This window comes from Melozone crissalis, unplaced genomic scaffold, assembly GCF_028551555.1.
Source record: "Melozone crissalis strain CALT ecotype California unplaced genomic scaffold, PUWL_Pcris_2 ptg000695l_1, whole genome shotgun sequence".
Classification (NCBI taxonomy): Eukaryota; Metazoa; Chordata; class Aves; order Passeriformes; family Passerellidae; genus Melozone; species Melozone crissalis.
Window position 1 is genome coordinate 1 of NW_026536358.1, and position 12,988 is coordinate 12,988.

At 49.1% G+C, this 12,988-nt stretch overlaps 1 protein-coding gene across 1 annotated transcript; it reads right to left on the minus strand.

Annotated features, from left to right (window-relative positions):
• Positions 1–375: 375 nt before the first annotated feature.
• Positions 376–7,992, minus strand: LOC128950524 (diacylglycerol O-acyltransferase 2-like; the record flags this gene model as incomplete). The annotated part of the gene is given in 8 exon segments (XM_054295394.1): positions 376–488; positions 1,969–2,081; positions 2,876–2,905; positions 2,907–2,947; positions 4,583–4,690; positions 6,766–6,842; positions 6,987–7,053; positions 7,986–7,992. Coding segments are annotated over 8 exon segments (556 nt in total), but the record flags the coding sequence as incomplete, so codon positions are not given.
• Between the last annotated feature and the right edge of the window lie 4,996 nt (positions 7,993–12,988).

The following is a 12,988-nucleotide window of genomic DNA, read 5'->3' on the forward strand; positions in this document are numbered from 1 at the left end:
TGACCGGCGGCCATGGCAGATTCCCGGTAGATCGAGAACCAGAACAGCCCCATAAAAAACCCTCCAAAAAACCCCAAAAATCCCAAAAAAATCCCCCAAAAAACCCAAATCCTATAAAACTCCTATAAAATACTATAAAATCCTATAAAACCCTATAAAAATCCCTATAAAATCCTATGAAATCCTATAAAATCCCCATAAATCCCCACTGACCGGCGGCCATGGTGTATTCCCAGTAGATTGGCATCCCCAAAAAAACCCCATAAGAACCCCCCAAAAAAACCCCAAAAAACCCCCAAAAAATCCCCCCAAAAAACCCCAAATCCTATAAAAACCCTATAAAATCCTATAAAATCCCCATAAATCCCCACTGACCGGCGGCCATGGCGTACTCCCGGTACAGGGGCAGCCGGAACAGCCCCTCCAGGGCAGCGAGGTTGGGGCGCAGCCCCGGGCAGGGACCCCCCGAGGGGTTGGGGTCACCCCAAAAGGGTTTGGGGTCGGGGTTGGGGTCAGGGTCGGATTTGGGGGTCACCCCAAAAGGGTTTGGGGTCGGGGTTGGGGTCGGGGTCGGATTTGGGGTCACCCCAAAAGGGGTTTGGGGTCGGGGTTGGGGTCGGGTTTGGGATCTGGGTTGGATTTGGGGTCACCCCAATCAGATTTGGGGTCGGATTTGGGGTCAGGGCCGGATTTGGGGTCACCCCAAAAGGGTTTGGGGTCGGGTTTGGGGTCATCCCATTGGGATTTGGGGTCAGGGTTGGATTTGGGGTCACCCCAACCAGATTTGGGGTCACCCCAACCAGATGTGGGGTTGGATTTGGGGTCAGTCCCAGATTTGGGGTCAGGGTTGGATTTGGGGTCATCCCAGTCAGATTTGGGGTCGGATTTGGGGTCGGATTTGGGGTTGGGTTTGGGGTCGGATTCGGGGTCAGATTGGGGGTTGGATTTGGGGTCACCCCAACCAGATTTGGGGCCATCCCAATCAGATTTGGGGTCGGATTTGGGGTCACCCCAACCAGATTTGGGGTCATCCCAATCAGATTTGGGGTTGGATTCGAGGTCAGATTTGGGGTCGGATTTGGGGTCATCCCAGTGGGATTTAGGGTCAGATTTGGGGTCAGTATTGGGGTCAGTTTTGGGGTCGGATTTGGGATCACCCCAATGAGATTCGGGGTCGAGTTTGGGGTCGGATTCGGGGTCGGATTCAAGGTCGGATTTGGGGTCATCCCAAAGGGATTTAGGGTCAGATTTGGGGTCACCCCAATCAGATTTGGGGTCAGTCCCAGATTTAGGATCAGATTTGGGGTCGGATTTGGGGCCATCCCAATCAGATTTGGGGTCAGATTTGGGGGTCCCAATGGGATTTAGGATCAGCCTTAGATTTGGGGTCCCCCGAAGATTCGGGGTCAGATTTGGGGTCCCAATGGGATTTGGGGTCAGATTTGGGGTCGCTCCCAGATTTGGGGTCCCCCCAAGATCTGGGGTCAGATTTGGGGTCCCAATGGGATTTGGGGTCCCTTTTGAGGTCAGATTTGGGGTCAGATTTGGGGTCAGATTTGGGGTCAGTATTGGGGTCACTTTTGGGGTAGGATTTGGGATCACCCCATTGGGATTTGGGGTCTGATTTGGGGTCAGTTTTGGGGTGACCCCATGGGTTTTTGGGGGTCCCTTTTGGGGTCAGATTTGGGGTCTGATTTGGGGTCAGTTTTGGGGTGACCCCATGGGTTTTTGGGGTCCCTTTTGGGGTCAGATTTGGGGTCTGATTTGGGGTCAGTTTTGGGGTGACCCCATGGGTTTTTGGGGTCCCTTTTGGGGTCAGATTTGGGGTCTGATTTGGGGTCAGTTTTGGGGTGACCCCATGGGTTTTTGGGGTCCCTTTTGGGGTCAGATTTGGGGTCGGATTTGGGGTCAGATTTCGAGTAGGATTTGGGGTCCCTTTTGGGGTCCCTTTTGGGGTCCCTGCCCGCGGCCCCGCAGCCGCCGGTGACGAAGGCCCCGAAGACGCCGATGCAGGAAATGCCGTGGGGGTGAGCGGGGAGGATGTAACTGCGCCCGGGGGGGAGGGGACACTCCCGGATCACCTGGGGACATCGGGGACATCGGGGACATTGGGGACATCGGGGACATTGGGGGTATTGGGGATATTGGGGGGATTGGGGACATTGGGGACATCGGGGACATTGGGGACATTGGGGATATTGGGGACATTGGGGACACTGGGAACATTGGGGACACTGGGGCCATGGAAGTCATTGGGGACATTATGGGGATTGGGGACATTGGGGACATTGGGGACATTGGGGACATTGGGGACATTTATGGGGTTTGGGACATTGATGGGGACTTGGGGACATCGGGGACATCGGGGACATTGGGGTCATTGGGGACATCAGGGACATCGGGGACATCGGGGGTATTGGGGATATTGGGGGGATTGGGGACATTGGGGACATCGGGGACATTGGGGACATCGGGGGTATTGGGGATATTGGGGGGATTGGGGACATCGGGGACATTGGGGACATTGGGGACATTGGGGACATTTGGGGGATTTGGGACAGTGGGGACATTGGGGACATCAATGGGGACATTGGGGACATTGGGGAGATTGGGGACATCGGGGACATTGGGGACATCAATGGGGACATTGGGGACATTTGGGACATTTGGGGACATTTGGTGGACAGTGGGGACATTGGGGGATTTGGGACCATGGTAGCCATTGGGGGCACTTATCGGATTTGAGGACATTGGGGACATTAATGGGATTTGGGGGATTTGGGGACATTGGGGACACTGGGGACATTTGGGACATTGGTGACACGGGTGACGTTGGTGACGTTGGTGTCACCGGTGCCACCGTTGCCATGGTTACCGTGATGGGGAAGTAGTCACAGAAATGGTCCCCAGATGCGCCAATTCCGCAGCCAGTCCCAGTGCCGGGGCCCTGGGGACATTGGGGACATTAATGGGGACATCGGGGACATTGGGGACATTGGGGACAGTGGGGACATTTGGGGACATTGGGGACAGTGGGGACATTGGGGACAGTGGGGACATTTGGGGACATTGGGGGCGTTGGGGACATTGGGGACATTGGGGGCATTGGGGACATTGGGGACATTGAGAACAGTGGGGACATCAGGGGACACACGCAGGGGGTGCTGCCACCAGTGTCCCCAATGTCCCCAAATCCCCCAAATCCCAAAAATGTCCCCAATGTCCCCAAATCCCCAAAATGCCCCCAAAATCCCCAATGTCCCCAACGCCCCCAACGTCGCCTCGATGTCCCCAATGTCCCCTCTGTCCCCAATCCCCACAATCCCCCCCAATGTCCCCATTGATGTCCCCAAATCCCATAAATGTCCCCAACCCCCCCCACTGTCCCAAATGCCGCCGATGTCCCCATTGACATCCCCAATGTCCCCAATCCCAAGAATGTCCCCAAATCCCATAAATCCCAAAAATGTCCCAAATCCCCCCAATGTCCCCTCGATGTCCCCAATCCCCCCACTGTCCCCACTGTCCCCAATGTCCCCATTGTCCCCGCTGTCCCCATTGTCCCCAATGTCCCCAATCCCCCCAATGTCCCCATTGATGTCCCCAATGTCCCCAATCCCTCCCATTGTCCCTACTGTCCCCATTGATCCCTCCATTGATGTCCCCACTGTCCCCACTGTCCCCACTGTCCCCAATGTCCCCACTGTCCCCACTGTCGCCAATGTCCCCAATGTCCCCACTGTCCCCATTGATGTCCCCGATGTCCCCAATCCCAAGAATGTCCCCAAATCCCATAAATCCCAAAAATGTCCCCACTGTCCCCTCGATGTCCCCATTGTCCCCACTGTCCCCAATCCCCCCACTGTCCCCATTGTCCCCATCGTCCCCAATGTCCCCATTGATGTCCCCAATGTCCCCCAATCCCCCCAATCCCCCCAATGTCCCCAATGTCCCCAATGTCCCCCAATGTCCCCAATGTGTCCCCACCTGTGTCGGGCCCGTGCCAGTCCCAGAGCCACCACCCTGCGTAGGTGACGGGGACGATCCAGAGCCCCAATGTCCCCAATGTCCCCTCACTGTCCCCAATGTCCCCAATGACGTCCCCAATGTCCCCAATGTCTCCATTGATTTCCCCACTGTCCCCAACGCCCCCAATGTCCCCAATGTCCCCATTGATTTCCCCAATGTCCCCACTGTCCCCAATGTCCCCAATCCCCCAATGTCCCCTCGATGTCCCCATTGTCCCCATTGATGCCCCCATTGATGTCCCCATTGTCCCCATTGTCCCCAACGCCCCCAATGTCCCCAATGTTCCCCCAAATGTCCCCAATATCCCCATTGTCCCCAATGTCCCCAATGTCCCCAATGTCCCCATTGTCCCCATTGTCCCCAATGTCCCCATTGATGTCCCCAATGTCCCCAATGTCCCCCAACGCCCTCAATGTCCCCAATGTTCCCCCAAATGTCCCCAATGTCCCCAATGTCCCCATTGTCCCCATTGTCCCCATTGTCCCCAATGTCCCCAATGTCCCCAATGTCCCCACTGTCCCCAATGTCCCCAATGTCCCCTCGATGTCCCCACCTCTCTCGGGCCCGTGCCAGTCCCAGAGCCACCACCCCGCGTAGGTGACGGGGACGATCCAGAGCCGCGTCCTCAGCAGCAGCAGCAGCGCCAGCACCGAGCCCGGCCCTCGTTTGCATATTCATTAGCGTTAATTAGCATAAATTAGCATACACCAACGCCATTCCCGCTATATTCCCCCCTCCCATCATTAATTAACCCCGCTCTGTTAATTGTGCCCTTCCCTCTAAGGGTTAATCTGATCCCCTCCTCATTAATTAACCTGCTCGAGTTAATTAATCTCCCCTTAATTAATTAATTTATTAATTATTCTCCCTTCGTTGCTAATTATCCCTCATTCAATGTTAATTAACCCTCGTGATTGCGCCTCCGCCCATCTAAGGGTTAATTTGCTCCCCCTATCACTAATTAATCCTCCCGAGTTAATTCCTTGTTAATTAGTTAATTGTTCTCCACTCCGCATTAATTACCCCATTCATGGTTAATTAATTAACCTCAATGAACCGGCGCTAATTGCCCCCACCTTTAACCCCATCAACATCCCCTTTCCTTATTAATTAACCCTTCTAATTAATTAACCCCACAATTAATTACCCCTCCACGGTTAGACCCCCTCGTCAAAGCCTTAATTAACCCTCCAACCCCTTAATTACCCCTAATTAACCCGCGCGAATTAACCCCACAACCTTAATTAACCCCCTCTAATTGTGCCCTTTAACCCATCCAGATCCCATTTCCTCATTAATTAACGCTTCTAATTAATTCACCCCGCAATTAATCCACCCCTCCACGGCTGGACCCCCTCCTCACGACCCTAATTACCCCTCTAACCCCTTAATTAACCTTAATTAACCCGCGCTAATTAACCCCACAACCTTAATTAAAGCTCTCTAATTGTTCCCTTTAACCCCATCAACATCCCCTTTCCTCATTAATTAACGCTTCTAATTAATTAACCCCGCAATTAATCACCCCCTCCACGGCTAGACCCCTTCCTCAAGGCCTTAATTAACCCTCCAACCCCTTAATTACCCCCTCAGCATTAATTAAATCCATTAATTAACCCCTTAATTACTCTCTTTACCTTTAACCCATCAGATCCCCTTTCCTCATTAATTAATGCTTCTAATTAATTAACCCCGCAATTAATCACCCCCTCCACGGCTAGACCCCTTCCTCAAGGCCTTAATTAACCCTCCAACCCCTTAATTACCCCCTCAGCATTAATTAAATCCATTAATTAACCCCTTAATTACTTTCTTTACCTTTAACCCATCCAGATCCCTTTCCTCATTAATTAACGCTTCTAATTAATTAACCCCGCAATTAATCCACCATTCCACGGCTAGACCCCTTCCTCAAGGCCTTAATTAACCCTCCAACCCCTTAATTAACCTTAATTAACGCCCTCTAATTACTCCCACAACCTTAATTAAAGCTCTCCAAGTGTTCCCCTTTAACCCCATGAACTTCCTCTTTCCTCATTAATTAACGCTTTTAATTAATTAACCCCGCAATTAATCACCCCCTCCACGGCTAGACCCCTTCCTCAAGGCCTTAATTAACCCTCCAACCCCTTAATTAACCTTAATTAACGCCCTCTAATTACTCCCACAACCTTAATTAAAGCTCTCCAAGTGTTCCCTTTAACCCCATGAACTTCCTCTTTCCTCATTAATTAACGCTTTTAATTAATTAACCCCGCAATTAATCACCCCCTCCACGGCTAGACCCCTTCCTCAAGGCCTTAATTAACCCTCCAACCCCTTAATTAACCTTAATTAACGCCCTCTAATTACTCCCACAACCTTAATTAAAGCTCTCCAAGTGTTCCCTTTAACCCCATGAACTTCCCCTTTCCTCATTAATTAATGCTTCTAATTAATTAACCCCGCAATTAATCCACCATTCCTAGACAGCTAGACCCCCTCCTCACGACCCTAATTACCCCTCCAACCCCTTAATTACCCCTAATTAACCCGCGCTAATTACCCACAACCTTAATTAAACCCCTTAATTACCCCTCTACCTTTAACACGTTAACGCCCCCTTTCCTCATTAATTAACGCTTCTAATTAATTAACCCCGCAATTAATCCACCATTCCACGGCTAGACCCCTTCCTCAAGGCCTTAATTAACCCTTCAAATCATTAATTAACGTTAATTAACATTCGCTAATTACCGAGGAAGAGGAAGGTCAGCATCCACTGCACGACGCTCAGCACCTCCAGCGGCGGAACCCCAAAGTTCGCTCCATCCCTGCGGGACCGGGGGGACGAAATTGGGGGTGACACCGCCGGGGGGGGGCCGGGGGGGGCTCGGGGGGATCCCCCAAATGCGGGGGGACCCCAAAAAACCCCGGGGGGGACCCCAAAAACGGCCCCGAACCGCCCCCTTGGGTACCGGCGAGGGCGCCACGTCCCGAGCGAGCCCCGAACTTTGATCGGGGCGGGGAAGGAGCCGGGAGGGGCTGGGGAAGGGGGGGGGAGGGGAAAAAAAAGGGGGGGGAACCCCGAAAATGGGAACCCCGAAAGGTTCGAAAATGGTGGGGAGGAAAACGGTAAAGAAATAAAAAAAAAATTTTTTAAAATTCCGTTAAAATTCCATTAAAATCCCATAAAAATAGCCCCGAAAATCCCATTAAAATCCCATAAAATTCCCTAAAATGCCTCCAAAAATCCCCTAAAATCCCCCCAAAAAATCCCATCAAAATCCCCCCAAAATCCCCCCAAAAATCCCATTAAAATCCCCCAAAAATCCCATAAAAGTGCCCTAAAATGCCCCCAAAAATCCCTAAAAATCCTCCCAAAATCCCATAAAAATCCCCATAAAAATCCCATAAAAATCCCCCCAAAATCCCATAAAAATCCCCATAAAAATCCCATAAAAATCCCCCAATAAAATCCCCCAAAAATCCCATTAAAATCCCATAAAAATAGCCCCGAAAATCCCATTAAAATTCTACAAAGTCCCCTAAAAATCCGTTGAAAATGCCCTAAAATGTCCCCCAAAAATCCCATAAAAATCCCCCCAAAAAACCCCATAAAAATGCCCTAAAATGCCCCCAAAATCCCCCCCAAAATCCCATAAAAATCCCAAAAAAAATCCCCTTTAAAATACCCTAAAAATCCGTTGAAAATGCCCTAAAATCCCCCAAAAATCCCATAAAAATGCCCTAAAATGCCCCCAAAATTCCCCTAAAAATCCCCCCAAAATCCCATTAAAATCCCAAAAAAATCCCATTAAAATAGCCCCAAAATCCCATTAAAATTCCATAAAATCCCCTAAAAATCCTTCGAAAATCCCCCCAAAAATCCCATTAAAATGCCCTAAAATACCCCTAAAAATCCCTTTAAAATTTCCCTAAAAATTCCATAAAAATCCCCTTTAAAATACCCTAACAATCCATCGAAAATGCCCTAAAATGTCCCCCAAAAATCCCATAAAATCCCCCAAAATATCCCAGAAAATCCCATAAATTTCCCTAAAAATCCTTCGAAAATGACCCCTAAAAATCCCTTTAAAATTCAAAAAAAAACCCCCAAAAATCCCCATAAAATTCCCCATAAAAATCCCATATAATTCCCCAAAAATCCCATAAAAATCCCCATAAAATCCCCTAAAAATCCCCCCAAAAATCCCATTAAAATCCCATAAAATCCCCTAAAAATCCCATAAAAATCCCCCCCCAAAATCCCATAAAAAGCAAAAAAATCCCCCCAAAAAATCCCATTAAAATGCCAAAAAAAATCCATTAAAATCCCCTAAAAATCCTTCGAAAATGCCCCCAAAAATCCCATAAAAATCCCATAAAAATCCCATAAAAATCCCCAAAAAATCCCATAAAAATCCCATAAAAATCCCCCAAAACATCCCCATAAAATCTCACAAAAATCCCCAAAAAATCCCATAAAATCCCATAAAAATCCCAAAAAAATCCCCCAAAAATCCCCAAAAAATCCCCCCCAAACATCCCATTAAAATCCCATAAAATCCCCTAAAAATCCCAAAAAAATCCCCCAAAAAATCCCATAAAAATCAAAAAAATCCCCCCAAAAATCCCATAAAAATACCCTAAAAATCCTTGAAAATGCCCCCCAAGTGCCCCCAAAAATCCCATTAAAATCCCCTAAAAATCCCTTTAAAATCCCCATAAAACCCCCCCCAGAAATTCAATAAAAATCCAATAAAATCACCCCAAAAAATCCCGTAAAATTCCCATAACATCCCATAAAAATCCCGTAAAAATCCCCAAAAAATCCCCATAAATCCCCCAAAAATCCCATAAAAACCCCAAAAAAATCCCATTAAAATCCCCTAAAAATCCCTTTAAAATCCCTCAAAAAATCCCCCAAAATCCGAATCCGACTCCTTTTCAATCCATTTATTTGGTTTGAAATAAATTTTTGGGGGTTCAGAAATTTTGGGATTTTTTTGGGATTCAGTCGAAGCTGAGGAGCCCCAAAAATCCCCTCAAAAATCCCTCAAAAATCCCAAAAATTCAAATTTTTTCCCTGATTTTTGGGGTTTTTTTCTGATTTTTTGGGGGTTTTTCCCTCAAATTTTGGAGGTAATTTTTGATTTTTTTTTCCTTGAATTTTGGAGTTTTTTCCCTGAAATATTTTTATTTTTTCCTCCTCGTTTTTAGGATAATTTTGAAGGGTTTCTCCCTGAAATTTTCCCCTAATTTTGGGGTTCTTCTCTGAATTTTTAGGGTAATTTTGGAGGTTTTTTCCCCTGATTTTTGGGAGCTTTTTCCTGAATTTTTGGGGTTTTTTTCCCCTAATTTTTGGGGTTCTTCCCTAAATTTTTGGGGTAATTTTTGGGACTTTTTTCCCCTAAATTTTGGATTTTTTTCCCTGAATTTTTGGGTGAATTTTGGTGTTTTTCCCTGAATTTTTGGCATCTTTTCCCCTCAATTTTTGGGGTTCTTCCCTAAATTTTCAGGATAGTTTTGGGGTTTTTTTTCCCCCTGAAATTTGGGAGCTTTTTCCTGAATTTTTGGGGTTTTTTTCCCCCTGAATTTTGGTTTTGTTCCCTGAATTTTTACATTTTTTCCCCCCTAATTTTTTGCGTTCTTCCCCTAAATTTTTGGGAGTTTTTCCCCTGAATTTTGGCTTTTTTTCCCCAAATTTTTGGGGTTCTTGCCTAAATTTTTGGGGTAATTTTGGGGTTTTTTTTCCCTGAATTTTTAGATTTATTTTCCCTAATTTTTGGGATCATTTTGGGGAGTTTTTTCCCTGAATTTTTGGATTTATTTTCCCTAATTTTTGGGGTAATTTTTTTCCCTTGAATTCTGGGGTTTTGTCCCTGAATTCTGGATTTTTTTTCCCCTCATTTTTGGGGTTCTTCCCTAAATTTTTGGGGTTTTTTTCCCCTTGAATTTTGAAGAGCTTTTCCCTTGAATTTTGGGATTTTTATAATTTTGGGGATTTTTATAAATTTGGGGACTTTTATAATTTTGGGGGTTTTTCCCTGAACTTTCAGAGGTTTTTTTTCTCAAATTTTTGGGCTTTTTTCCTCAGGTTTTTGGGTTTATGCCCAAAATTTTGGGGGGCGATTTTCAGAGGGGGTTGGGGACACTCGGGAAGGGGTTGGGGACACCTTGGTGACACAGGTGACACACAGGTGGCACACAGGTGACACAGGTGGTGGATGATGACACAGGCGACACACAGGTGACACAGGTGACACAGGTGACACACAGGTGACACAGGTGACACACACGTGACACAGGTGATGCAGGTGACACACAGGTGACACAGGTGGTGGATGATGACACAGGTGACACACAGGTGACACAGGTGACACAGGTGACACACAGGTGACACAGGTGACACACACGTGACACAGGTGACACAGAGGTGACACAAGTGACACACAGGTGACACACAGGTGACACAGGTGACACACACGTGACACAGGTGACACAGAGGTGACACGCCATCAGATGGAGATGCTCTCGGTGACACAGGTGACACACAGGTGACACACAGGTGACACACACATGACACACAGGTGACATGCTATCAGATGGAGATGCTCTCGGTGACACAGGTGACACACAGGTGACACAGGTGACACACAGGTGACACAGGTGACAGGTGCCATCAGATGGAGATGCTCTCGGTGACACAGGTGGGATGATGGGAGGTTGTTGGTGACACAGGTGACACGGGTGACACACAGGTGACACAGGTGACACACAGGTGACAGGTGCAATCAGATGGAGATGCTCTCAGTGACACAGGTGACACAGGTGGCCCTTGGTGGCCCTTGGGGACATCAGATGGAGATGCTCTCGGTGACGCAGGTGATGGTTGATGATGACACAGGTGACACAGGTGACACAGGTGACACACAGGTGACACACAGGTGACAGGTGCCATCATATGGAGATGCTCTCGGTGACACAGGTGGGATGATGGGTGGTTGTTGGTGACACAGGTGACACGGGTGATGGTTGATGATGACACAGGTGACACAGAGGTGACACAAGTGACACAGGTGACACACAGGTGACATGCTATCAGATGGAGATGCTCTCGGTGACACAGGTGACACACAGGTGACACACAGGTGACACACACGTGACACACAGGTGACATGCTATCAGATGGAGATGCTCTCGGTGACACAGGTGGCACACAGGTGACACAGGTGGCACACAGGTGACACAGGTGACACAGGTGACACACAGGTGACAGGTGCCATCAGATGGAGATGCTCTCGGTGACACAGGTAGGATGATGGGTGGTTGTTGGTGACACAGGTGACACGGGTGATGGTTGATGATGACACAGGTGACACACAGGTGACACACAGGTGACGCAGGTGACACACAGGTGACAGGTGCCATCAGATGGAGATGCTCTCGGTGACACAGGTGGGATGATGGGTGGTTGTGGGTGGCACAGGTGATGGCTGATGATGACACAGGTGACACAGGTGACACACAGGTGGCCCTTGGTGGCCCTTGGGGACATCAGATGGAGATGCTCTCGGTGACGCAGGTGATGGTTGATGATGACACAGGTGACACAGGTGACACAGGTGACACACAGGTGACACACAGGTGACAGGTGCCATCATATGGAGATGCTCTCGGTGACACAGGTGGGATGATGGGTGGTTGTTGGTGACACAGGTGACACGGGTGATGGTTGATGATGACACAGGTGACACAGAGGTGACACAAGTGACACAGGTGACACACAGGTGACATGCTATCAGATGGAGATGCTCTCGGTGACACAGGTGACACACAGGTGACACACAGGTGACACACACGTGACACACAGGTGACATGCTATCAGATGGAGATGCTCTCGGTGACACAGGTGGCACACAGGTGACACAGGTGGCACACAGGTGACACAGGTGACACAGGTGACACACAGGTGACAGGTGCCATCAGATGGAGATGCTCTCGGTGACACAGGTAGGATGATGGGTGGTTGTTGGTGACACAGGTGACACGGGTGATGGTTGATGATGACACAGGTGACACACAGGTGACACACAGGTGACGCAGGTGACACACAGGTGACAGGTGCCATCAGATGGAGATGCTCTCGGTGACGCAGGTGGGATGATGGGTGGTTGTGGGTGACACAGGTGATGGATGATGATGACACAGGTGACACAGGTGACACACAGGTGACACAGGTGACACACAGGTGACAGGTGCCATCAGATGGAGATGCTCTCGGTGACACAGGTGGGATGATGGGTGGTTGTGGGTGGCACAGGTGATGGCTGATGATGACACAGGTGACACAGGTGACACACAGGTGACACAGGTGACACACAGGTGACACACGTGACACACAGGTGACAGGTGCCATCAGATGGAGATGCTCTTGGTGACACAGGTGGGATGATGGGTGGTTGTTGGTGACACAGGTGACACGGGTGATGGTTGATGATGACACAGGTGACACAGGTGACACACAGGTGACACAGGTGACACACAGGTGACAGGTGCCATCAGATGGAGATGCTCTCGGTGACACAGGAGATGGCTGATGATGACACAGGTGACACAGGTGACACACAGGTGACACAGGTGACACACAGGTGACAGGTGCCATCAGATGGAGATGCTCTCGGTGACACAGGTGATGGTTGATGATGACACAGGTGACACAGAGGTGACAAGTGACACAGGTGACACACAGGTGACATGCTATCAGATGGAGATGCTCTCGGTGACACAGGTGACACACAGGTGACACAGGTGGCACACAGGTGACACAGGTGACACAGGTGGCACACACGTGACACAGGTGACACACAGGTGACACAGGTGTGACACAGGTGACACAGGTGACACAGGTGTGACACAGGTGACACGGGTGACAGGTGCCATCAGATGGAGATGCTCTCGGTGACGCAGGTGGGAT